This window comes from Equus quagga, chromosome 13, assembly GCF_021613505.1.
Source record: "Equus quagga isolate Etosha38 chromosome 13, UCLA_HA_Equagga_1.0, whole genome shotgun sequence".
Taxonomy (NCBI): domain Eukaryota; kingdom Metazoa; phylum Chordata; class Mammalia; order Perissodactyla; family Equidae; genus Equus; species Equus quagga.
Genome location: NC_060279.1, coordinates 66142598 through 66170452, shown reverse-complemented (window position 1 = coordinate 66170452; position 27855 = coordinate 66142598). Strand labels below are relative to the sequence as shown.

The following is a 27855-nucleotide window of genomic DNA, read 5'->3' as shown; positions in this document are numbered from 1 at the left end:
GATGAAGATGTGGAGAAACTGGAACCTTCATACATTGCTGGTGGGAACATAAAATGATGTTGCCGCCTTGGAATAGTCTGAACAGTCAAAATGTGAAACATCGAATTGCCATATGACCTAGCAATTCCACACCTAGTATATACCCAATAGACGTGAAAACATATGTCCATACAACAACTTGTGCACAAATGTTCATAGCAACATTATTCATAATAGTCAAAAAGTGTAAACAACCCAAAGGACATCAACTAACGAACAGATAAACAAAATGTGGTATACCCATGCCATGGACTATTATTCAGTCATAAAAAGAAATGAACTTCTGATACGTGATATACCGTGGATGAAATTTGAAAACATTATGATACATGAAAGAAGCCAGATACAAATGGCCAAATATTGTATTACTGCATTTACATGAAATGTCCAAAATAGGCAAATCAATAGACACAAAAAGTAGATTACTGGTTTCCAGGAGTTGGCGGAAGGGGCAATGGGGAGTAACTATTCATGTATATAGGTTTCTCTTGGGGGTGATAAGAATGTTCTGAAATTGAAAAAAAAAAATATATATATATAGTTTTATTTTTATTCAAATTATATCAAATGTCATTTCCCTATGTTCTTAGTTCTTGAAAACACAATTTTTAATGACTACTTTCCTGGTATAGATGGACTTTTCTGGTGTCAAATTTTCTAAGTATTTTTTTTTATCAAATGTATTTTGAAAGATAGTTATTTCTCCACTGACCCTGTTTAAAACTTTGACAGAATTAAACTTCTCTTATATGTCTTCTTATAGTTGTATCCTGCTAACTACTATTCATCTCTTCCTCCAGGAAGGCCAACCCCACTCCCGGGCCCTGTGCAGTGGCAGCTAGCTACCTGTGCCTATCTTTAACATCCTGCATTAATTACACTGCATTGCAATAGCCTATATATTTGCCTATTTCCTCAATTTGATTGTAAATTCCTTGAGGACAGAGATTGTAACTCAATCACCATTGTTTCCCCAGCACTTACACAACACAGTATTTGACATACAGTAGGTATTTTATATATATATATATATATATAAAATGAATAAATTAATGGACTCAACAGTATTTTATAAAACAGTGCTGACAAGAGAAAAGAAAAAATTGTCTTCACAATTTCTTTTATTTCATAAGCCTGTACTTTCCTAGGTTGAAAATTTCCAGACCATTATTAAGTAATTAGGACTAAGAATTAAACACATTTAACCACTGGTTACTGATACTTAAAAACTAGGTACAGATTTTCCCGTTTGACTAGTGGAGTCACAGCATCAGTAAGTCACTCAATATAAAGCAAGAGTACACAGTATGATAGCTACAATGTAGTCTGACAAATGCAAAATTCAGGTCATGTGTCTGAAATGACCAAAGGCTGCACTCATTTACCTTGCAGGAAAAGTCTGTAGCTGGTTGTTTGCAAGATGCAAGATTCGCAGGTGTGGGTGCCCGACCAGGATGGGCACACACTGATCTGTCAGGAGGTTGTTGGTCAGATAGAGCAGCTGCAGTGCACTCAGACTCTCCTCTCCAGCACAGGCAGATGGCAAAGACTCCAGACTGTTTGCAGATGCATTCAGGTATCTGAGACTGATAGAACACACACAAATCATTTGTTGCCTTCTTATGTAAAACCATCATGCCATCTCAGAATGGAACACTGCCATCCCATGCTCCCAAACTAGTGACAGAAGTAATTTCCTCCACGTAGTTTTCCCCAATTGATTCTACCCAGCGAAAGTTCCTTCTACTCAACTCATGCAAGCCAAGTAGAGAGGAAAGAGTACAGGCATGGTTGTGTTCCCAGGCTTCTGTAGTGGCCTGATGCTAACCTAGCTTCATCTTTTTTAAGATTTTTACATATATATCGCCAAACTGAGTTCCGGAAAGGATACACCAAATTATACTTCCACAAGGATAAAAGAATATCAATTTGCTCACACCACTGTCAACACTGAGTATAATAATTCATTTTAATGTTTACCAATCTAATAGGTAAAACACGTTATGATTTAAAATTTGCCTAGCATGGCAAATTTTTATTGGTATACCTATTTTTTTATATACCTATTTGGTATATACCAAAGAATATGCTCACAAAGGGGCAGCTAATATTACTAAATTTGTTGTATGTTCTTAAGTCTTCTTCATGTTATGTGATCCACATCCCTAATTATCTGGTAAGCTGTCGAGCGTACTGAGGCTTGTGTCTTTGTATGTGCCAAAAGTGCTCTGTGCAGAGTTAGTGTTAAAGAAGTATCACTGACAGCTGGCTACAGCTGCTGTGCAGAGTTAGTGTTAAAGAAGTATCACTGACAGCTGGCTACAGCTGCTGAGTAACTTCCTTACTACAGATTCTAAGGTTGTCAACTAATTTTATTCAAGCTGTCATTAGAATCAAATGCAGTTTTATGCATTACTAACAAATACTTGTTAATTAACAAATGTTACTGCATTAAGACCCCATATAAACTTTCCAAAAAGAAAATTTCCTTCAAACATTTTTTAGAATTTCCAAAGATTTTACTTTTAGAAAAGTCCAACCAAGTGTATTATAACATTAAAAGATGTATAAGCTACCAAACAAAGAACAAGCCAAATGCTAAATGCTCTTTGTATGTCTCCTGTAGCCTTATCTTAAATTACTGCTTATCACTGTTTTCTCCATTTCTAAACTGAAGACAATATTGCCCTCTTCATACTGCAGAAGACTATAATTAAAAACGAGCTTTCATTTAATAGTGGTATACACATTAGATAAACCTGATTACAGGTATTAAAATAGGAAGGCAGACTATTTGTTAATTTACAGTAAGAAAGCAAATAACACCTTTTGGAGTAATGTTACCTTTAAATACACAGTTTTCAAAGCAGGTAGTAAAAAGTGTTGCAAATAGAGAATGTAAGTAAATGATAGCTTGGTAAAGCTAGAAATAAAAACAATTAACTTTAGTGGCATGTCCTTTTCGATCTAACGCAAAAGCTGAAACTTGCCCGAGGAAACTGTAACTTCTCTTTAAAGGTCATAGCTGTATTCATTTTCTGAGATGAAAATCTGAACTTTTCCAACCTGTTTAAGTTGTTTACAACACTAAAACTTCTTAAGTATTTGATGGGTATTTCAACTTTTGAGTTAAAGATTACTGCCTCATAACACAGTGTCATATTTTATTTCACACAAATTGCAAATAAGCCTCCACCCATAGCTGGACTATGAGGTAAACACTCGGTAAACATAGTTCCAAAGGTCACTCCAATGACAAGCCAGTGCAGTTTGTTTAGCCAATGATTCTGCTCTTCTAAATAAAATCCAGAGTACTTACTTTAAGGCCTTGGAGAAGAGGGTATCTGGCAGCCTGGTGAGTGAGTTATGCTGAACATCCAGCACCTCAAGGGGGATGTGCTCCACCAGTACCGGAAGGTTTTGCACACGATTGTGTCCCACCATCAGTTTTCTAAGACTCAAGCTACTAAGAATTCTAAGAGGGAACAGTACAAAGAAACAAATAAAGAAGCTACTTAAATCTTTCTTTCTGAGTCAGCCCTTCGCTATTTAACTGAAATCAGTAAACTAATAGGAACATATTCTTCTAGACAATATAATTACCAACAAGTGCCTGAGCCAAGAAAGAAGCCACGACCATATGTTTACCCACCACCCACCAGGAAGTCATTAAGGTTATTCTGGGAAAAGGTGAATTAATGAAAGCAAACAGCACAGAAAAGATCTAAACAAATAAAGAATTTATAGAATAAATCCATTTAGATTTTAAGTCTAGACAGCACCAAAAATTCAGTGAATTTATCAGTATTAATATAACTGATTATAGTAAGTTAATAATAACAAAATTTACTATAACAAACACTGCTATTTATTGAGTGCTTAAAATGTGCTAGGCCATTTAACTATGAAGTTCAGAAGGGTTAAGTGACTTTGATTTGCCAAAGATCTCACACAGAATGCAGTAAATGGTACAGTCAGGATTTGCACTAAGAGCAGACTCCAAAGGCTGTGTTCCTACCTACGATGCTACAAAGCCTCTAGTTTAATTTTAAAGATTCCATTAGGTGATAACCACACATTTTACACCTCAGAACCTTTGAATATACCATTTCCCCCCAAATACCTCTCTCTTTCTCCCTCCACATAGAGAAATCCCATCATCTTGTAAAGGTCAATTCAAATAAATATTCTCCATGAAGCATTCTCTAATTATTCAAAGTTCTGAATTTCTAAAATATTTTATTTATACAGTGTAGTGAAGAAGAGTGAAGGCCTTGAAGAATGACTACATTCAAATGCCAGTTGCCATCACCTCCTAGTTAAGTGCAACCTTGGGAAAGGTACCCAGCCTCTCTAAGTCTTATTTCCTTATTTGTAAGATGAAGATAACAGCACCTATACAATACACTTGTGAAAGGATTAAATAAGATGATAAAAGTGAAGTTCTTAGAACATTTCCCAGCTCATAATAACTCATCCAATATCTTATCACCGACCTATGCCAGTAACTCTTGTTACATTTTATCACAGTTATCTGTGCACACGTTACCTCAAAAATCTGCTTACTAAATTCCTTGCAGGCCAAGACTATGCATTAGCTGTTACCCTATTCCTTACAGCACTTCACACTGCCCTGTGCTCAGCAGGTACTCACTATTTACTGAACAAATAAATGAAAGTACCTTAGCAAGGCAACCCAAATCTAGGAAAACAATTAAATACATGCATATAAACACATATTGTAATACGTACATAGATAATATATACATTAACACACACATACCTCATAGGAACCTCTGTCAGAAGATTATAGCTCATATCTAATATTTCTATCTTTTTTGCTTCACAGGCCCAGTCAGGGACACACTCTAGCAGGTTTCTGCAGAAAATAAATAAGGAAAAGGTATCATTTAAGATGATGAATGGAACTAATTTCTTGTCTGTAATATGTCTGTTAACCAGCCCCTGAGCCTCTTGAGGGCAGGAGCACCATCCCCAAGGCATCCCTGGTAGCCTACCTGTAATACAGTAGGTGCTTAATGAAAGTTGCTAATAGAAGGGTGAAGAGAGAATATGTATATTGGATCAATTATGCCACATGCACAAAGAATTTCAGCAGTAGGAAAAGATACATGTCGTGGGATGGGATGAGGAAGAGATGAGGAAAGACTTAATAGAAGAAGCAGCATTTTAAACAAAGCATCAAAGATGAGTAGGATTTCTACAGGTAACGATTGGGGGGAAAGAGAAGCAAATTCTGGGGAAATGAACAGAATGAATAAAAGTGAGGGAAGAGGGACAAAAGATAACTAAGGGAGGAAAAAGTTTCCAGATCATTTAGAATGTGAACTCAAATATTTAGTAGAGCACTGGACAGATACTTAGTAAAAGGAATTTTATTATCAGATGTTACTTAGCTTCTCTAGACTTCAAAGTATCTACTGACCAATTGATCAATACAATGAGGCAGAAGAAACAAGTGCTGTAAGAGAAATGCAGATGCTGTCATGACGGCTTAGTGAAGGATGCACTTTGCCTGAAGTGGATCAAGGCAAGCCCATAAGAAATAAGACATCTGAGTTAGAATTTGAAGGATGAATGACCTAAGGTGAGGAGAACATTCCAAGCAAGAGATGACAACCTGAGCTAGAGTAGAAACAAGAAAAGAAATGGCATGATATATGTGGGGACTAATAAGCAGTTTGGTGATGCTGGAGAAGCAAATATGGAACAGAGAATGGGAAGAAACAAGGTTGGAAAGACCTAAAATCATGTCTAGAAGGTTGTGACTTTATGCTGCAAGTATAGTGGGATCACTGGAAGGTGTGTAAGCAGTGGGGAGACAATGTCAGTTCTCTACCCTAAATAGCTCTCTCTGTGGATACATGGAGGTCTGATTGAGGAGGTTATATTAGTAAAAGGAAAAATAATCAGAAAGCTGATTAGAATCAGAACTCCAGACAAGAAATGATATGGACCTAAATGAGTGGTAATATACATGGAAGGGAGGGGAGAGAATCCAGAAATATTTAGGAGGCAAAAATCTACACGACTTGGATGTGGATTAGACATGGGAGTCGAGCAGAGGGAAGAATCAAAAATGACTTTCAGGGGACCGGCCCAGTGGCGTAGTGGTTAAGTCCACACACTCTGCTTTAGTGGCCCTGAGTTTGCCAGTTTGGATCCTGGGCGCAGACCTACGCACTGCTCATCAAGCCATGCTGTGGCAGCATCCCACACAGAAGAACTAGAAGGACTTACAACTGTGATATACAACTATGTACTGGGGCTTTGTGGTGAAGAAAATAAAAGAGGAAGACTGGCCACACATTAGCTCAGGGCCAATCTTCCTCACCAAAAAGAATCATCAGATCTAGGTGTAATGAAATTTAAAAAAAAAAAAAAGAGAGACTTTCAGGCTTCTAGCCTAGATGATCAGGGAGAAAATCATATCAATAAAAAGGACAATAAGCTCCAAATGAATTGTGAATTTATAGTGCTGTACATCTGGATATGATTTTCTTCAGCAACGATCAAGCCCAGTGGAGAAGATAAATCTTAGTACTGATTCATGTTGGAGTTTTGCTGGAAAGATATGACAGAAAGAAATGGATGGAAGGGAATCTACAATGATAGCTTAATAATAATAATGATAATAAAATAACAGTAAAAAGAAACCTGGATATAATAGTCAGTATTTCTTGAGAGACAACTATATGCCAGGCACTATGCTATATATTTTGGTTTTATTATCTCATTTAATCTTTTCAACAATCCTGACCATACAGGACCCTGTCCACTGCCCTGTCCACCTGCTTCTAGCACTCTATATGCACAGCACTTATGGTGCTGCTCTGCAATTGCTTGTTTGATTGCCAAAGTCTCCACCAGACTGTAAAAATCAACCACTGAATCCTGAATGCATAACACAGTATTAAAAAATGAATGAAGGAAAGAAAGCAAACCTCATTTATATTTATTCTTGACCACCAACAAAAGTAATAAAATCCTGAATATGATATCTCTCCGAAAATCAGACCAGCATGGGTCACAAGAGTATCAAAAAACGAAGAGAATAAAAATTTAAAAATAAGCCACTATCTAAAAACCAAAAATTATCTGATTCCAACTGGCAAAAAGGAAATCACTGCCATGAAGGGGTAAAAGGTCTTCTTTGTTTGCATCTTGTCTTAAATCAATGGACTTTAAGAATGAGCAATTCATAGGTGCCTTTCTATTTCAAGACAACCTTTCCTTTAACTACAGAGTCTTGCCATTAAACTTATTTCTCCACCCATCCTTTGACCCTTCTCCAGGTTATCCAAATACTTCATATTTAGATTTTTTGTACCTCAAAACTACCAAAGTATCCACGTATCTCTCTTAAATAAAGAACCAAACCCTCATGAGACACACTCACCGGGAGAGTTCTAGAGAACTCAGCAGACTGGGTACTGGATAGACATTCACTGCTGTCAGCTCTAATCAAAACACAAATAGGTTGTTAGTGACATTCTCCAAAGAAGAAAGTAACTGAGAGTAAACAAGGGAAAAGTGGCTTAGCAAAATCACCAGAGAGAAAACTGAGATGAACTAAAGATTAAAATCACTGGGTAACTCACACTGACTAACTTTTAACTGCTTACTCCCAATCTGAAAACCAATCAAACAACTAACTGAAGGATCTTGTGTATCGCACTGGATTCAGACTAGATCAGGCCATTGTTAAATGTTAACAGTAACTACTTCATTTTTCAATGTGAAAAATTAATAACTGGATTTTCATTGGCAATATTTTAACTTTTAAAGTAAAACAAATAGAGAAAAGCACAACAATCAAGTGTATAGATCGATGAATTTTTACAAACAGAACATACTGGGGTAACCAGTGCCCAGATCAAGAAACAGAACATTACCAGCTCTCCAGAAGCTTCCCCTTGTCTCCCCTTCCAGTCACTGCCCCACAAGGGCAACACCATCCTGACTCACAATACCATAGAATGCTTTTGCCTATTCATATAAATATACACATATAGCATGTATAATTTTTTTTGTCTGTCTTCATCCACACTCCACATTGTGCTTGTGAGATCTGTTTATATTACTGCATATGGTTGTAGCTCATTCATTCTCATGGCTGCATAAAACTTAAGTGAATATACCACAATTTATTTTTCCATTTCAGAGTTGATGGCATTTAAGTCTTTTCCAATTTGAGTTTACTATGAATAGCACTTCTACGTACATTTTTGTTCATGTCTTTTGTGGACTAATATAAGCATTCACAATGAGTATAAGCTCGGGAGAGAAACTGCTAAGTACACAGGGGCTGCTTATGTTCAGTTTAACAGAAACTATCAAAGCTTCCCAAAGTGGTTGTACCAATTTATACTCCCAAGAGGTGATAGTGGTATTTTCAGTCCTCTTCATTCTAGTAATTCTGGTAGGTGTGCAGTGATTCGCACTAGGGTTTCAATTTGCATATCCCTGATGACCAGTGAGTGCCTTTCCCTATAGTTCAAACAAGCCCTGTTTAGTACAGTACTGTGATAGAATCTCAGTTACTAAGAAGGACTGCATGTATGTCAGTGAGATCTTTTCCAACAGGGCCAGTAATTCAGATTCTCTAGAGACATTAAGAATAAAGAATAGGCCTGATAAAAATACTTCCATGGCAAAGGACTTACTACCACCTCACAATATCTATAAACAGCACAAGTCAACACTCATTATTAGCTTTGACACTATTCTGACCTAAGCTACAATCTGAAGCTAATATAACAAAAGGCAATGAAAAGAGAAGTCCTTAACTGTCTTTTATCCTAATAATATATTTTAGAGATAAAGAAAACTAAAGAGAATAAAACAATGAACACTCTTTCACCCATCATCTAGCTTTTAACAAATCTTCACATTATGCTTTATATGCTTCAGACTTTTTTTTTAGGAATTAAAACACTGCACATACTGAGAAGTAAACATCATCCTGAATATAATTTTTTTCATTCCCATGCATTCTTTCATACTGTTATGCCATACTCACAGTTAAGAAAACAACTTTTTTGTGTGTTTTAAAATGTGATGTAACTATCATAGTGTACATATAAATACGCACCTTTTTTGCTCAAAAAATGTTTTTGAGATTTATCCATATTAATACACAGAGCTTTAGTCATTTCCACTGTTGTGCAATGTTCTATTGTATAAATATTATCACTGTTTAGTTTACCCATTTTCCTATTAACAGTCATATTTTTTCTTATTTTTTTCACTATAACAAACAATGCTGTGGTAAACATTCTTGTACCATATCCTTGTGCACATGTGAGTGTCTTCAGGAAATAGTCCAGGCAGGGAACTGCTAGAATACCGGCTATGTGCACCTTCGACTTCTCTAACACCATCATACTGCTCTCCAAGGTGGTTTTTCTGACTGACCCTCTCACTGGCAGTGTATGAGAGCTGCTGCCTCTCCACATCTTCAGTAGCACTTAGCGTTATTTTTTCATTTGATGAGTATTAAATGGTATTATCTATATTTGCATTTCTCTGACACTTAGTGAAACTGAACATCTTTTCCTTTCCTTCTTTAAACACAAAAAGTAATTGTAACTTCTTTGGTAAAGAAGAACTCTCCATAAAAAGAATGGCTTCAACAAATATGAGGCCTTCTACATTGAAAAATATTCCTGGAGCAAATCACCATCTAAATGAAGGGCTTCTCATTCTAGAACTGAGGCAGCACAAGATTGTAGACTACAGATTGGCAAACTTTTTCTGTAAAAGATTAAATATCTAGTAAATATTTTAGGCTTTGCAAGCCACATGGTCTCTCTTACAACCACTCAATCCTGCCACTATAGCATGAGAGCAGTAATCTGTAAACAAATGAATGTGGGTGTGTTCTAATCATACTTTATTCACTGTAATTTGAATTTCATATAAATTTCCAATGTCAAAATTATTCTTCTTTTGATTTTAACCCAACCACTAAAAAATGTAAAAACCCATTCCTTGTGGGCCATACAAAAACAGGTGGCAGGCCAAATTTAGCCCCTGCGCTGTCGTTTGCCAATCCTTGTTGTAGACTATTACTGATACTCTATTTTGAACATGCTTGTCCACCCTCCTAATCCTCTATTATTTGCAAAATGCCTCTTATTATTCTCACTTAGTGAATATCAAAATATCCTGCAATATCTTTATATGCATATCTCAACCACATAAGTGTTGACAGCAAACTTAAAAGATAAAGTTAGATCTCAATGAACCTCAAACTCCACTTTGCAGAGTGGCTGAGGAACACCACAGATGCCATTGTTCTTTCAAAGCTCTGACGAGAGGTACAAGAGAAAAAAACAGGAGGCTGGATAGAGAACTCACTGTTAGAATTGGCGTATAGAGTTCGAAGGGAGAAGCCACTGAGTGTCAGCTCCCTCAGCTGGTTCCGCTCACAATGCAGCTGCTCCAAGCTACACAAGGAGCTAAGATCTAAGTCAGTCAGTTGATTGTCCCGCAAATCCATGTGGGTGATGTATTTATTTCCCTCCAGATTTTCAATAACCATGGTTTTCAAATGGTTCATCCTTAATATTCAGAAATAAAGGAATCATTAGAAATAAATTCTACTAAATGTGCTTAGTAAAAGAAAAACAGGAGAGGTATAATCCCTTTCTCTTTCCTAAACAACTTAAGAATTTCACTATTTGTAGTAAATACATATATAAATTAAATAAAGAGAAAGAAAAAAGGGACCATATCCACAAACAGTTAAAAACTTACATTCAAATACCTAATAAAGTTATGTAGGGACAAAGGAGGAGGACAAAGTTACAAGAAGATGAACATAACGTTTTGGGTTACTGAGTAGCAAAGCAGTCATGGACCACCATGTCAAGAGCAAGAGGAAGCAGCCATACTTTCTCCCATTGCTCTGCCTACTCTCTCTAGTAGATTCACATTACATCAATGGAGAGGAAAAGAATCTGTATCTATATAAAATAGTTCAAGGGCAAATTATAAAAAATGACTTCTTGGTTCTCTTCTATACAAGTATAGAAGGCACACTGGCCTGTTCTCATTTTCCTGTATTTCAGTAAATTTTTCTGTTACTATGTCTTTACGAAGGATATCAATGGCTTTGTGTAACTGATAGAACATCCAGTATGTGTCTTTTACCAGCTTCCTTTAGGAAAAGATTAAAACTAGAAAATAAAACTCTTATAGAAAATTATTAGTAGCAAATCTTCAATATTTTAATTATAATACAATGGATGTCAAGAAGAAACCCAATGATTCAATAGAAAAATGATTGCGTTTGTAGAAAACTACCAATAAGTACATAAAAAAATGTTCAACCTCACTCATAAGTAAATAAATGCTGATTAAAACAATAAAATACTATTTTTTACTTACTACACTGCCAATAAGGGAAAAGATGCTAAAGTCCAACACTGATAAGGATATGAGGAAATGGGAATTCTCATAAAATGCTGCTCAGAGGGTAAGTCAGAACAACCTTTGTCAAAGGCAATTTCAAAGTCTCTATCATGTGGTACACCTACCTCATTCATAATCTGCCTGCTACTGAGTAAAAAATGAAGCTTTACTAAAGCTTTGAAAATATACACTGTTCTAAAATCTTAATGTTTTAAAAAAGTCTCTATAAAGAGAAAACACTTAAAGGTCCTTCAGAGGTCAATCCAAAGGAAGATATGGTAAAGAATGACCTTACCTTAAATCAACATATTTGATATGGCTCATTCTGTTCAGCACCCCTAAGTTTAGGACTTCCAGTTGATTTCCTGCCATAACCACTTTATCCAACATAGTGAGTTTCTCATAAATCTCAGGAACTTGACTAAAGTTGTTGAAGGAAATTCCCAGAGAGGAAAGCTGTTGCAGATTTCCCAATTCTTCAGGTAAAGTAGTCAGAAAGTTGCCATCAAGACAGAGGGTTTGAAGACTGTAGGAAGAAAAAAAAACAAGACTACATTATGAAGGGTTTTAACTGGAATAGATAAAACAAGAATTAAGAATTCTGACTTATGTCACTAATTTATTATGAATCTGATAATGATAAAATGTCCGAAGTCTATCTAGGGTGACTTAATAAAATGACTTACACATAACTGACATGGGTGGTCTCTCCAACATCACAAATAGTCAAAGCCTCTGCCGTTGAAACAGAGGGACTAGTCCCCGCTGTAGGTAAGTAACTGCTGCTGACTAGAATCCTCAGAATTACATGATTTATTTCACTACAAGAGCTCAGGGTACTACCTTCACTCCAAATGCCAGACAACTTCCTGATTCTGCAAGGGAAAAGACGAACCTAGTAAAAGTCAGATACTTACTTTAGTAGATTGCCAATCTGACTCGGCAGGTCATGAAATCCATTACAGGAAAGGTTGAGCTCAGTCAGGGTAGAAATCTCACATAACAATACAGGAAAAAATCCAAGTTTATTGTGGGACAAGTTCAGGCCCTTCAGCTGAGAGAATCTAAAAAGCAAAGGTATAGATTATACTATTGAATAAAAAAAACATCTGTTTTAAGTGTCTATCACAGAACTGTTTTGCAAATATTTATTATTGAGCGCTCACTACGTGTCAAACATTGTGCACGGCACAGATGCTAAGATGACTAACACCCACCCAGTGCTATCAAGGAAACTAGGTCTAATATGATGGGAATTCTTCTTTCTTCCCCCTAAAAAGGCAGATAATCTTGAAGAAAAGTTCACATTGGTACAATTATTTTATATCAAGTCATACTTGATATGCTTGAAATCTCTTTATTAACTTTCTACATGCAATATACAAAAGCCTTACAAAAATTAATCAACTCATGGACACAGGAAAAGCTAACAAACCCCCTTATAGGCAACTTCTTTTTTCATATTGAAATCATGTCGGCTCAAATGTTACTTGAAATGAATGGGCCAGTTAGATCTTAAAAATATGTATGTGATATGGAGTTTTACTGTAATGTGGTCTGATACACAATATGAAATGGTAATTTTTAGTGCTAGTGTTTTGTTTGTAGAAGTAAAAGTATCTATATTGTCTTATCCAGAGAAAACAGCATCGTAGATTGGATCCACAGGAGTTCTCTGGTGATTCTACTTAGAAGTAGTATGCTTCATTATTATACTAGCGCCAGAGGGTAAGGCTGAGGTGGAGTTCTCCATGTTGATGACCTGTATCACCTGCTTCTAGATTTGAATCCTTGGTACCTCACTCTAATGTTCCTCTTTCAAATCTTCAACTTTTGATTTCCAGTTGTCCTGACCTTGAGTACTGATTGTTCCTTTGGTTTGGGGCCTTGACTTCAGAATTCCTAATCCAGCCCTCAAACTAGATTAACCTTATTTTCATAGTGACTCAGAAGGAAACACTAGAAATCCACTTCCTTAAAATTATAGATTGTTTTTATTTTTACATAGCAATATTATTAAAATAATTATCTCATTACTAAATACAGGCTTTTACTTGAAAAACTTTGTAAAACATATCAGATGAGATAAAAATCATAGTGCTTTCTGAAAATCCTTCTAGAAAATTCACTTACTAAGGAAGTATATAAAATGTCATTTCAACGTGTATTATCTTTTTAATTACCATGTAATTTGAATGCTTTACTTTCCAATTTCTCCCTTCCCCACAAGAAGCCCAGATAATTATTTACACCATATATTTATTCACTTCCATCCATTTTTAAAGAGAGGAGGGAGATGAGATGGGTGGAGGGTGGATGTGGGGAATATATTCTAACAAAGAAGATGGAAAAATATATGGGTCACAGTCCCTTACGAGTGAAATGGTTCCTTTATTAGAAGAGAGAGGTTTCACAGCTGACAAAAAGCTCAAGAGCTGGCAGAGATAAAAGCCCTAACTTGGGAATAGAATTCTTGAAATTAAGCCTATTTCCTTTAAGTCATTTAAGCTTGATACTTTTGATTCAAAAACTTCCCATAAACTGAATCTTTCAATTTACCCTGGTTGGAGATCACGCATCACTGTCAATGACTTACATAAAAAGATTATCCAGATGTATAGCAGTTCAGTGTTGCCTCTATAACAGAATATTTGCACCTATCTTCCATTTTATGGAGGGGGGAAGGGGAGTCAGAAAATTAAGTGAATAAAAAATTTTACTTCATCTTCAAAATGGAGGGGAAATTTTTGAATATATATATAATGGTAAGCATGTTTACTTACAGATACAAAGCACTAAGATATTGATTACGATTCAGTTTTAATAAGTGAATCTAGAATCCTATTTTCCACATACTTGTAGAGAGTGTCAAGGCCCCCTGGTCTTTCTAACTGCATGAAGTTGTGTCGCAAGTTGAGGTAGGTGATATCTTGACTGTAGAAGAGATGCTCAGGAACCTCCTCAAGGCTGTAACATGAGAGATCAACAGTACTGATTCGCTGGGACACCACCTGAATAAGGCCAAAGAGAAGAGCCATCTGAGCCAGCACTGAACGTCTCCCACCTAGCATAGGATGGAATGGCATTTACACAAAAAGGCACTGATTAAAAGGATGGGAAAGAAAAAAAGGTAATGAGATCCAATTATTAATTTATAAAAACCAGCTTTTACTTTTTCCTAAAACCAGAGCTGCTTAAAAAACACCAAGTATAAGCTGTAAAGTGCCTACAAGTAAAAAGTAAAAAAATACAAATATAAGGATAGAAAGTTAACATTTCATGCAACAAGTGAAGTTAAGATGATTCAAAATGATTGCATAAAACTTTGGGAGGCAGTGTGATATTGAAGGACATAGCCTTTTGTAGACACATGGGCTCTGTTACTTACTAGTGCAGTTTCTTCATCAGTCGTGTGAATAAAATTAAGTAACCAAGAACACAGCACACTGCTTAGCATGCAAAAGGTGCTCAAAAAATACTAACTTCTCTTTATAAGGGCAGAAGAATGGAATAGCTACTTAAAATAGAAACTAGTTTTACTCAGAGCAGATTTTATTACCACCACAATGTAAATACAGAAAATTCAATATAACCAAAACGAGGTTTATATTTCTATAATATGCTAATAAAACATGTGTTGTGAAAATGGGTCTAAAAAACCAAACAAAATATCACTGGAAAAGTCATTCATGTTCTGATGGCATGTCATTATACTGGAACAATCTTTTATGCAACTGTTTAGCTCCAAAAAAAAGTGTTAAAATTCTGTAAAAATAGCTAGGAGAATAAGAGAATTTGGAAATTGCAATGCAATTTTAGAGCATTTCATCCTTAAAGACTAAAAAAGCAGAATGATGCTGAAAAGCTAATCATCCTCAGCATACAGGAATAAGCGTTTGTGACAGGATCACCGGTCATGTCCCATCAAGAAGTTGAAACTTGAAGTGGTTCATCAAAGCTGTGCTAAACGTACACAGATCAAGAAGCACTAGGCTCCAAGTCAGGGAACGGCTCTATCACTGACTACCAGGATGGAGGGAAAGTCATTTGAATCTCACTGTGTCTCAATTCCTTCAAGGCCCTAGCGTCCTCACAGAGATGGTATAAAGGTAAATGTACCTGGAAAGACTTTTGAAAGCATTTTGTACTATGCAAATATAAATAATAAGTTAAGGATCTGGTGGAATTCCACGATTTCACTCATTATATACTCAGAAAGGCCTAGAGTAATATGCATAAAGATTATAGTTTGCTCGCTTGGGAGTAAAGTGTTTCAAAATACACTTCTATTGGGCTTCTACATTCTTATCTCCACATCAGGACGTCTGACAGCTCATCACCTTGGACGCTTGCCGCTGCCACCTCTGGTACTCAGCTAAGGTCTCAAAGCTGACATGATAGGTCTGAGCTTGGGCTCCAGCTGAACTGAACGCAAGTGAGTACTGCCGTCGCTTCACTTCTTCTACCTGAAGAAGAGCGGGGGAGAAAATCAGAACCAATAAAAAAAATCCTAGTCAAAAAGCAAAGGACAATAACAAGACAAATAACTCAATTTTTAAAAATAGGCAAAGGATCTGAATAGATATTTCTCCAAAGAAAATAGAGAAATAGCCAATAAGCACATGAAATGATGTTCAATATCATCAGTTATTAGATAAATCCAAATCAAAGCCACAAGATATCACATCACATCCACCAAGATGGCTAAAATAGAAAACACAGATAATAATGAGTGTTGGATATCAAGTATCAGCAAGGATGTGGAGAAACTGGAACTCTCATACACTGCTGGTATGAATGTAAAATGGTGCAGCCACTTTGGAAAACAGTCTGGTAGTTCCTCAAAAGGTTAAACATAGAGGAAACATGTGACCCAGCTATTCCATTCCTAGGCATATACTCAAGAGAACTGAAAACACATATCCACACAAAAACTTATACATGAATTATAGCAGCACTATCCATAATAGCTGAAAAGTGGAAACAATCTAAACGTCCACCAAGAGGTAATCATATAAACAAAATGTGGTATATCCATACATAGAATATCATTCAATTGTAAACAGGAATAAAATATTGATACACACTACAACATGTATGAATCTTGAAAACATTATGCTAAGTGAAAGAAGCCAGTCACAAAGAACCATAAATTGTATGACTCCATTAATATGAAATGTCCAGAATAGGCAAATATAAAGTAGATTAGTAGGTGCCTAGAGGTGGGGAAGGAATGGGGAGATGATGGCTAAGGAATGCAGGGTTTCTTTTCACAGTCATGAAAATATTCTAAAATTGATTGTGGTGCTGGTTGCACAATTCTGTGAACATACTAAAAGCCATTGACTTACACATTTTAAATGGGTGAATTGTATGGTATATGAATTATATCTGAATAAAGCTGTTTAGAAAAAGCAAAGGAATATTTAACAAGTATGTTGAAGGAGTAGGACTCAGAGGGCGTAATCATAAGTAAATTTGTTTATTACTCTTTAAGTCACAAAATAGTCTCAATTTGATAATTAAATATTTGTTGAATGAATACATTCTACTGTTTGGGATGCTAGAGACAGGAGGGTAAAAACCAACAAAGTCCCTGCCCTCAATGGAGTTTATATTAGAGAGGCGACAAACACTCTAACACCAAAACTGTGACACGATGTAATATATAATGAGTAATACATGAAGAAAAACAGGGTAAGGGCTTGGAGGAGGACAGGGTGGGTAGTCTGAATTATGAATAGGGCAGTCGAGGAAAGACTCACTGAGGAGGTAACAAGGGAGCAAAGACCCTAAGGGGGTCAAGAAGCAAGCCATGGAAATCTCCTGCAGGAGGAGCATTCCTGGCACAGCAACAGCAAGTTCAAGTCCCTGCAATGCAAGAATGCATGGCATGGTTCACAACAGGAGTCTTCAGGCTGATGTGATAAGAGCCAAAGTTTCCACTTCAAAGGTAAGACTGTTCCAACTCTTTCCCCTCAAAACTGGAGCACACTGGGGGCAGCTTCCTGCTTGCAAGGGGTGCCCTGGCCTGGTTTTTGGATTCACCTCCTCCCTTACTTCCTAGGTGCTGGGCTAGATGCCATCTCTGATCCCCTCCAGGGTTGAAGTGGAAAAAGAGGAAGGACAGGGAAGATAGAAGCCCAAAAGTTCCTTCTAGTCTAGCAGAGTCATAACCTGACTTCGCACTCTCTGGGCCTAGCAGATTTTAAAGGGGATGCTGTCCCTCAATGTGTCCTTTTGAGGGTTCTTTGGGTACTCCCCACCCCAAACCAAGCAATGATGGCTTCCCACTGACAGATCCCTTGACCTGGCTAATGCATGCTTTTCCAGCAGTTGACCACTCCCTCCTTAGATCCAAAGGAATCTGGTGGTCCACTTACAGCCTGTCCTCTGGTGGAGCCTGTTTGCTCCTCCAGGTGGCCCTACTGGACATGTTCTAAGAGAATCCACCCATCCATCCAATGGCTCTCACTCTCTCTTCAACCCATCTGGGTCACATATTAAAAAAATCCAAGTAATACACAATGATCCCAACATATGAGCTAGGCTTTGCTCTTTCACCAAAGCAGCCAGGTAGCCTATTTCTTATCCTCGAGACTTCCCAGTCAGAAGGCAGGACACCAGTCCACTATGTCCCCTTACTGCAGGGAACCCATATCAAGCTTTCTTGAGTCCTGTTGAAACCTCTTTCACTGAGGAAAGAGGCAGAAACCTCTTCCCTTCCTATTTGGGGGGCGATAGGGATTCACAGTACAACTCTCTTCAAAGAAATTCTCCCCCAAACTCCAACTCAACCTATATAGCTTTGATTAGGGTGAAGTCTTTTTATAGTTATAGAACCACTTACATCTTTGTCTGACACCTCACTTTGGTATGTCATAGCTACTGAATCTTGGTGAGTCAGCTGGAAACTTTCAAGTTATACTCATAAATCATTAGGCTTCTGGTGCCAAGTAAAAGTTGAGTCAAATGGCAGAAATACAAAATACTTTAAGCAAAAAAAGAATAATAAAAAAGATCCAATAAAATTAAATAACAACATTCAATTGTGATGCTCACAACATGACCATTTTATATAATAAATCACTGAAATTGAATGAATCTGTGTTAAAATAAAGGATTTTATTGAAATGAAGAATAGATGTTGTTTTAGAATAATCGTTTAAATATTATGTGATGTTTGACACAGAAATACACAGTCATATATCAAATAGTGAGACAGGTTTGTAAATCCCCCACAACTTCAGAATTATTAAATATTCATGGTGAAATGTTCCTTTCCTCACTTTGCAGTGAGCCTCTTTATCCCTACTAACGCTTCTGCATTAAAGTCTTTTTTGGGAGATAAGTTTTACTGAGGTATAATTTACATAAAATAAATTTGTGATTTTTTTTTTTTAATTCACTAAGTGAACATTTTGATGAGTTTTTATAAATAACACAGTTGTGTAACCCTATTACCCGCAAAATTTCCCTTGTGCCCTTTTGCAGTCAATTCCCTCCCTCCACACCCTGGCAACCACGCATCTGTTTTTCTATCATTAGAGTTTTTTGCCTTTTTTAGAATTTCACATAAATGAAATCATACAATAAATAGACTTTTGTACCTGGCTTCTTTCACTTAGAATAATGCTTTTGAGGTTCCTCTTTGTTCTTGTGTGCATCAGCAGTTCATTCCTTTGTATTGCTCAGTAGTATTCCAATATAAGCATATACCACCTCCGTTTATCAATTCACCAGTCAATGAACATTTGGGTTGTTTCTAGTTTTTGGCAATTTGAATAAAGCTGCTATGAATTTCCAGTCAAAGTCTTTGTAAAGATATATGTTCATTTCTCAATACCTAGGAGAATTTCTGGGTCATCTGATAAGCATGTTTAACTTCATAAGAAATGAAAAAACTGTTTTCCAAAATGACTGCAATCCCACCAATGACGTATGAGTGTTTCAGTTGCTCCCCACCTTTGCTAAACTTGGTATTCATCAGTCTTTAAATTTTAGTCATTCGAGTGGTGTGTAGTATCTCACTGTGATTTTAATTTGCATTTCCCTAATAACTAATGATGTCAAGAATGTTTTCATGTGTTTATTTGCCATCTCTGTATCTTCTCTGGTAAAGGGTCTGTTCAAATCTTTTGCCCAGTTTTTTGTTAGGGTATTTTTCTATCACTGAGTTGTAAAAGTTCTTTATATATTCTAGATACAGTTCTTTGTTGCATATGTTTTATATGATGTTAATATAACCACACCAATTTTCTTTTGGTTGCTATTTGACCAGTATAATTTTTCCATCATTTCACATCCAACCTTCTAAGTTTTAGGTATGTCTCATAAACAGAAAGTAGTAGGATTTTAAATAACAATCTGACAATCATGATTATGGTGATTACTAATATATTTGGATTTATTTCTACCACTATAATTTGTGATAATTTATCATGCTAATTATTTTGCTCCTTTTTTCTCAACTCTTTTCCTGCCTTTTAGCATTACAGAATTTTTTATATTTTTTCCCCTTCTACTTTTAGTGATTATTCTTAAAATTTTTTAATTCATGCTTGACAATTTTTCTAATAAAGTTTAAAGTTACTTTGTGTTTCTATCCTTTTATTCCAAGACTGCATCACACTTTACTTATCAAACACACCACTGCATCTTGAATACTGTTCAGGGTAGTTTGAGCTTTATTAGTTCATATTTATATTTAAAATATATCGGCCGGCCCCATGGCTGAGTAGTTAGGTTCACGCGCTCCGTTTCAGTGGCCCAGGGTTTCGCTGGTTCAGATCCTGGGCACGGACATGGCACTGCTCATTAGGCCACACTGAGGTGGTGTCCCACATGCCACAACTAGAAGGACCCACAACTAAAATATACAACTATGTACTGGGGGAATTTGGGGAGAAAAAGCAGGAAAAAAAATCTTTATATTTAAAATATAAAAATCTTTAAAACCTTTTATAATCAATACTAAATTTATTACCATATATTAGCAATGTCTGCACTCATCATTGTTTCTTATATTCATTGTTCACACCTCCCCTTTGTTGTTTTCTTGTTTCTTTTCCTTCCTTCCTTTTTTGGTGGGAGGTTTGTTTTTTACAACCTTCAGTAGCTCTTTCAGTGAGGATGTGTCAGCTCAGTAGTCTTTGCATGTCTGAAAATGTCCTATTTTGCCTTAACTTCTGTAAGATAATTTAGCTGGATATAAAATATAGGTTGACATTTATTTCCTTTGAGCAATTGTGCAAATAGTCCTCTGGCACATATTGTTGATGAAAAGAAGACTTGTCAGACTGTCAATTCTTTTTAGGTAATCTTTTTCTCTCTGGAAGCTTTTATGATTTTCTCTTTGTCTTTCATGTTCTGCAATGGTCTAAGTGTAGATTTATTTTTATCTATCCTACTTGGTATCCAGCATACTTTCAATCTGAACACTCATGTTTGTCTTTACGTCTAGAAAAATTTCAACCATTATTTCTTCAGATATTGCTTCTCTGTTCTGCTCTACTCTCTTCTCTGGAACTTCCATTAGATACATACCAGCACGTTCCTCGAGGGCTCTTTTGTATTTTTTATCTGTGAAATTCTTCAATACATCAGTTTATTACATTCAGCTATAAAACAGTGGCTTAAAAAAACAGAGTCAGTCCAGGACTGCAACAGCAGCTCCATAATGCCATCAGGGATGCAGGTGCCTTCTACTTTCCAGATGGCCACACTCAGCATATGCTTGCAGTTCCCAGTCACCATATGACCATTCCACCTCCAACACTAAGGGACTGTGTTCCATAAAGGAAGGAGATGGGGCAAAGGTTCAAGCCATCCATTTCTGTCCCATTTTAAAGGGCTTTCTCAAAAGTTCCACCTGGAAATTTTTGTTTTTATCTACTAGCCACCACTAATTACAAGGGAGGTTGGGGAGATACAGTTTTTGATCTTGGTCATACTGCTACTCTGAGCAAAATCCTCTTCTATTAGTGAGAAAAGAGAAAAATGGACAAGAATTACTTGAATGGAAGGTTTGTTTTTTCCTTCTCCTTCTTGTGCTGTTTCCTGCTTCCTCTCCACCAATCTCCCAACCTTGTCCTCATTCACGTTCTCCCTTTGGAGAAATTTTACTTACTTTTTCACTCTGTTCTTCAGCCCCCAAGATCAGAACCAGGTCTCATTTTGGTAGTGGTGGGTTCCTGCCCCATGGTTGATACTGGAGTTACACACATGAATTCATTAAGCCAGTTGGGGCTTGTTCATTTCCTAGTTGCAGGCCACATAACTGAGTCCTTCCACCTCTTTAGGACCACAGCTAGCAACAAGCCTTGTTTCCAGGCAGTGGTTAACAACAGTTTCGGGTTTGGGGTTTTGGATTGGTTGGGTTTTTTTTTTTTTCTCTTTTTCCAGAAGCAAAGAGTACCACTGATCTCCTGGTTCTAGACAATCAGCCTGGACCAGGTTCCCTCTGGTGAGCAGAGCACTTTTACACCCAAATGCTTATAGGAGCTGAACTCCTGGGCTGCTACAACCTTTCAGACCCAGAGCCTTCAGACCTACTCACCACTTACATTTCTATTCTACATTTCTAAGCCCAGCTATGTCTTTTTATATATATTTCTTTTTAATATATGTATTTTATCTATATTGCTGTATATCTGGATCAGATTGGATATCTCACAGCACGAATTCACAAAGTCATTTTGTCTGGACGGTCTCTTAAATTCAGAGAAATTGTTGTATGATATTTGAGATTCAAAATAAAAGAAATAAAATTATGTATAGCTTCATATAAATATTAACATATCTGTTTTCAGTCATATGTCATTCTGTTTGGCTAACTTGCAACTGAACTCCTTTCCTGTGATGGGGAATTCTCTAGTACAGTTGTAAGAAATGGCATGCCTCCCTGGCTGCTGGATAGGGGCTTATAACCACTCCAGACTCTGAAGTTTAGTTTAACGGGCAAAAAAGAGAAACTAGAAAGAATCTATTTCGGTGACGGCTGCTGGCAGCTACATCTAGTTTCCAAAGGCAGCTTCTAGTGGTAGCATCCTGTCTACTCTTGGTGTTACCAGTGACAGCATCTAGTGCCTAGCAGTGGAGGCACAGTGCCTTCGACAGGTAGGTTCTGTAGCAGAATTTGGGGCATGGATAGCCTTTGGACCTCCTAGACAGCCTGTGATGTAAATAGATCTGTTTTATGCTTAAATTAGCCTGAGTTGGTTTCTTTTGTTTAAACCTAAGAACTCTACAGAACAAACTTTGTGCTATAATCCTTCATAATGCTCATATCGGCTTCTTTGAAAAGATGTGGAAAAAGCTTTGAAAAGCATCTGTGATATCTTTTAAATTAAGATGATCAAAGGAAGAATAGTTCATCTTTGGGAGTCTTACCTTTCCCCCAACCAGAGGCAGAATGTGCATCTTTCCAGTTTGACAATCCTTCACTGAGGAAACGATGAGGCAAGTGCCACAGAGCACAACGAGACGTTCAGCCCACTTATGCAGCTGGGTCTTTCCCTTGCGTACATTATAGATGCCAGACAGAAGGATTCGATCCAGATGATCCATCTGGCATGGTTTTTCTGAAAAGAAAAGAGTACTTCAGAAACCACCATTAAAGTAGCATAAGAATACTGAAAGGCAAAAATAAAGTATTATGTGTCAACATTCAGCATACTTGTTTATAGATTTAGGTAACCAAACAATGTAAGTGTTACACCACAAGATCTCAGTCCTAAAATGTTATCCATCACTAAAGTTTATATAACAGGAGTGCCATGAATTTTGGTCTAGAGAGCAAGATTTTATTTTGGATGCCACTGTTAATCCTTCCAACAACCATATCTCTCCTGTACACAGAGAAAGGCAGTATGGCAGAGTGGTTAAGATCGTGGACTCGGGATTCAGACATTCAAACCTGAGTGTGAATCCTGGTTCTGCCATATACTTTGTTTCCTTGAACTACTTAATCTTGCTGAGCTTGACTTTCCTCATTTACACAGTTTAGATCTTAATACTACCCATCTCTGGGGAGTTCTCATAAAAAATTAAGATAATGAATGTAAAGTAAAAGCATAGTTTTAGGTACAAAAGTATGGAATAAATGACAGCCACTATTCTTGTGATTAGTCTATTCTAGAAGGAAGAAATTCATAACTATGGGAATACTCTATTCTGTATACAATCCTCCATCTTTCTGCTCTTCGTGAGGAAAAGCTTATGGCTGAAACTTCAATCAACTATCCCAATCAAGGTGGCAGAAGCTGATATGTGCATGCAAGAACTTCTCTTTCTTTTTTTTTTTTCTGCTTTATCTCCCCAAACCCCCCTGTACACAGTTGTATATCCTAGTTGCAGGTCCTTCTAGTTGTGGGATGTGGGACACCGCCTCAACGTGGCCTGACGATCGGTGCCATGTCTGCGCCCAGGATGCAAACCCTGGGCCACTGCAGTGGAGCATGCGAACTTAACCACTCGGCCACGGAGCCGGCCCCAAGAACTTCTCTTTCTTTTAGCACCCTCCTCCCTATTAGAAATCTTTATAAGACTGAGATACAGTGAACAAAACAGCACATTATGACAGCAGAGATCTTCTCAGCTAAAGCACTACTAAAAACAGACAAGTAACTCTACACAGAGATGAACAGAAGCAGAAATAGTATGACGTGGTGCAAATAGCAATAACCTGAGAGTTGAGAAAACTAGGTTGTACTCAGTATTATTACATAATTGATTATGGAAACTTGGGCATCACTTTGCCCTTTTAACTATGTGTCCTATAGATAACATCAGAGGAAATGGACTAGATTACTTCAAAGCTTTAAAACTTTGTATGTTAACACTAGATATATGGGAGAATCATTTCTCCTTCTATTCTAGGCCAGTACTTTCATCTATATTCTAAATTCCACCTTCGTTGGGAGTTTGGTTCCTCTCTCTTCTCACTCTTCAACTTCACCTTCCTTATTGTTTCTATCAAAGCTACAAAAGCACTAAAGTTTTCTCCCATTCCCTCCAAGTCTCAACTGTAGAATTCCTTTAGTTCAGTGGTTCTCCAATTTCTTTATCTGAGAATTAGTTTAAACTGCAGAACACCAAGACTCATCCACAAAGAGTCTAATTCAGAGGGCCTGGGATGAAACATGAAAATATATTTTTAACAAGTATCCCAGGTAATGTAAATGCAGATGGCCCACAAACCATATTTTGAGAAGCTCTGTAAGTTTATTCTTTGAGGCTCTTTTCTTCTCATCTGTGCTTCTATATTAGCAATCTCTGTTACCTCACCTCCTATTTACTCAATTTACTTCAATCTGGCGTCCACCTCTCAAACTGCACTATTCACATGTTGATAATGGCCCTCAAATTTCTATCTCCTGCCCTAGTATTCTCTTAGTTCTGATCTCATATATCCAATTGCCTGCAAGACATGTCCAACAGATGTCTCTACTCACCTCACATTTACAGATTCAAAACCAGTATCAGACTGGAAAGAAAGAAGTAAAACAATCTCTATTTGCAAAAGATAGGATCTTGCATATTGAAAATCCTAAGTGAGGCAGAAAAAAAGACTTTTATAACTAATAAATGAGCTCAGCAAAGTTGCAGGATACAAGATTTTTAAAAAATCAATTGTATTTCTATGCATTAGGAATAAACAATTCAGAAGTGAAATTAAGGAAGTAATTGCATTTACAATAGCAAAAAAAAGAATAAAATGAAAAGAGGAATAAAACTTACATACTGAAAACTACAAAACATAGTTGAAAGAAATTAAAGAAGACCTAAATAAATGGAGACATCCAGTCTTCATGGGTTGGAAGACTTAATATTGTTAAGATGGCAAAACTCCCCAAACTGATTTACAGATTCAATGTGATCCCTATTGAAATTCCAGCTACCTTCATGGTAGAAATTGACAAAATGATCCTAAAATTCATATAAAAATGCAATGGACTCAGAAAAGCCAAAAAAAACCCTTGAAAAAGAGCAAAGCTGGAGGACTCACATTTCCCATGTCAAAACTTGCTAAACAGTAAGGACTTGGCATATAAAGTACAGTACTGATATAAGGATGGCCAGAGAGCAATGGAATAGAATTGAGAGTTCACAAATAAAGCCCCATATTTATGGACAACTGATTTTTGACAAGGGTACCAAGATAACTCAATGGAGAAAGAATAGTCTTGTCAACAAACGGTGCTGGGACAACCCAATATCCGCATGCAAAAGAATGAAGCTGGATCCCTAACCTCACACCATATACAAAAATTAATTCAAAATGGATCATAGACCTAAATGTAAGAAATAAAACTCTTAGAAGAAAACATAGCAATAAATCTTGTGACCTTAGATGAGGCAATGGTTTCTTAGATATTGACAGAAAAAGCACAAGTGACAAAAAAGAAAATACATATAAATTGGATTTCATCAAAAATAAAAAACTGTTGTCCTTCAACAGATACCATCATGTAAGTGAAAAGATGACTCATGAAATAGGAGAGAATATTTTCAAATCATATATCTAACAAAAGTCTTGTATCTAGAATAAATAAAGAACTGTTACAATTCAGCAAGTAAACGCAAATAACCCAATTAAAACACAGGCAAAGGATTTAAATAGATATTTCTCCAAAGAAGATAAACAAAAGGCCAAAAAGCACATGAAAAGATGCTCAACTTCATTAGTTACTACATAAATGCAAATCAAAACCACAACGAGAAACCAGTTCGCACCCACTAGGATGAATACAATAAAAAAAGACAAACAATAACAAATGTTGGCAAGGATGTACAGAAACTGGAACCCTCTTACATTCCTGGTGGCATTATAAAATGGTGCAGCCATTTTAGAAAACAGTCTGGCAGTTCCTCAAAAGGTTAAACACAGAGTCACCATATGATGCAGCAACTCCACTCCTTCATCTATATGCAAGAGAACTGAAAACATACGTCCACACAAAAACTTGTACATGACTACTCATAGTAGCATTATTCATAACAGCCAAAAAAGTAGAAACAACCTAAATGTCCATCAACTGATCGATGCAAAACAAAATGTATATCCACACAATGGAATATTATTCAGCCATAAAAAGTAGTACTGATACATGCTACAACATGGATGAACCTTGAAAACATTATGCTAAGTCAAAAGTCCAGCCACAAAAAACAAGTATGTATGATCCATTTAGACGGATTGTCAGAACAGGTAAATCTATAAAAAGAGAAAGTATGGGGCCAGCCCCGGGGCCAAGTGGTTAAGTTCGCACGCTCTGCTTTGGTGGCCCAGGGTTTCACCAGTTCAAATCCTGGGTGCAGACATGGCACTGCTCATCAAGCCACGCTGAGACGGCATCCCACATGCCACAACTAGAAGGACCCACAACTAAAAATACACAACTATGTACCAGGGGGCTTTGGGGAGAAGAAGGAAAAATAAAAAATGACAGGGGCCAGCCTGGTAGCGCAGTGGTTAAGTTTGCATGTTCTGCTTCAGCGGCCCAGGGTTCGCTGGTTCAGATCCCAGGTGCCGACATGGCACTGCTTGGCAAGCCATGCTGTGGCAGGCGTCCCACATATAAAGTAGAGGAAGATGGGCATGGATGTTAGCTCAGGGCCAGTCTTCCTCAGCAAAAAGAGGATGATTGGCAGCAGATGTTAGCTCAGGGCTAATTGTCCTCCAAAAAAAAAAAAAAGACAGAAAAAACAGAAAGTAGATTCAAGGTTGCCAGGTGTTGTGGGAGTGGGGAATGGGGAATGACTGCTAACAGATATAGGATCTCATTTTATGGTGATGAAAACCTTCTAAAACTAGATAGTGATGATGCTTGCACAACTCTCTGAATATACTAAAAAGCACTGAATTGGATACTTCTAGAGGGTGAATTTTATGGTATGTGAGTTGTATCTCAATAAAGTTATTTTTTTGTTTTAATCTTACTATTCTCTCCAAACCTGCCATTGCATTTATATTCCCCATCCTGGTTAACCTCATTACCTATTACAAAGTTGGTTAAATTATGTAAAAATGGGACTTCATTAAAGTTTATCATACTTAATTGTCTAACAGTCTCTTTGAAAGTTTACACGAAACAGATATTAAATCAATTGATGTATAATTTTTTTAGTCTCTTTTTGCTTGGCCAAATTTCTTTATAGTTTATTACACAGAAAACTCCTAAATCTATCCACTACCACTCTCAAAAGGGAATATTCAATTTTGTTTGGGGTAAGTTATGTGTATATGAAATAACATGCTGTTTTATCATTAATTTTAGAGGGTTTGCTAGACACAGAGCGCCTCAAGTCTCTGATATTCTGAAAGTGATAAAAAACAGAATTGGGACGTTCTAATAAGTATTTGGAGTGTCTAAT

General features: G+C 36.8%; 1 protein-coding gene across 1 annotated transcript in view; it reads right to left on the bottom strand.

Moving 5' to 3' along the window:
- The window catches only part of PHLPP2 (PH domain and leucine rich repeat protein phosphatase 2), a 73038-nt gene that overhangs the window by 18317 nt on the left and 26866 nt on the right, over window positions 1-27855 (bottom strand). The window contains exons 4-13 of the mRNA XM_046681773.1: window positions 22870-23060; window positions 15819-15944; window positions 14335-14489; window positions 12396-12542; window positions 11774-12004; window positions 10423-10625; window positions 7460-7520; window positions 4823-4918; window positions 3359-3514; window positions 1425-1625 (exon numbers count right to left, since the gene is read on the bottom strand). Coding sequence (XP_046537729.1) covers window positions 1425-1625; window positions 3359-3514; window positions 4823-4918; window positions 7460-7520; window positions 10423-10625; window positions 11774-12004; window positions 12396-12542; window positions 14335-14489; window positions 15819-15944; window positions 22870-23060 — 1567 coding nt within the window. The remainder of the gene's footprint in view (window positions 1-1424; window positions 1626-3358; window positions 3515-4822; window positions 4919-7459; window positions 7521-10422; window positions 10626-11773; window positions 12005-12395; window positions 12543-14334; window positions 14490-15818; window positions 15945-22869; window positions 23061-27855) is intronic.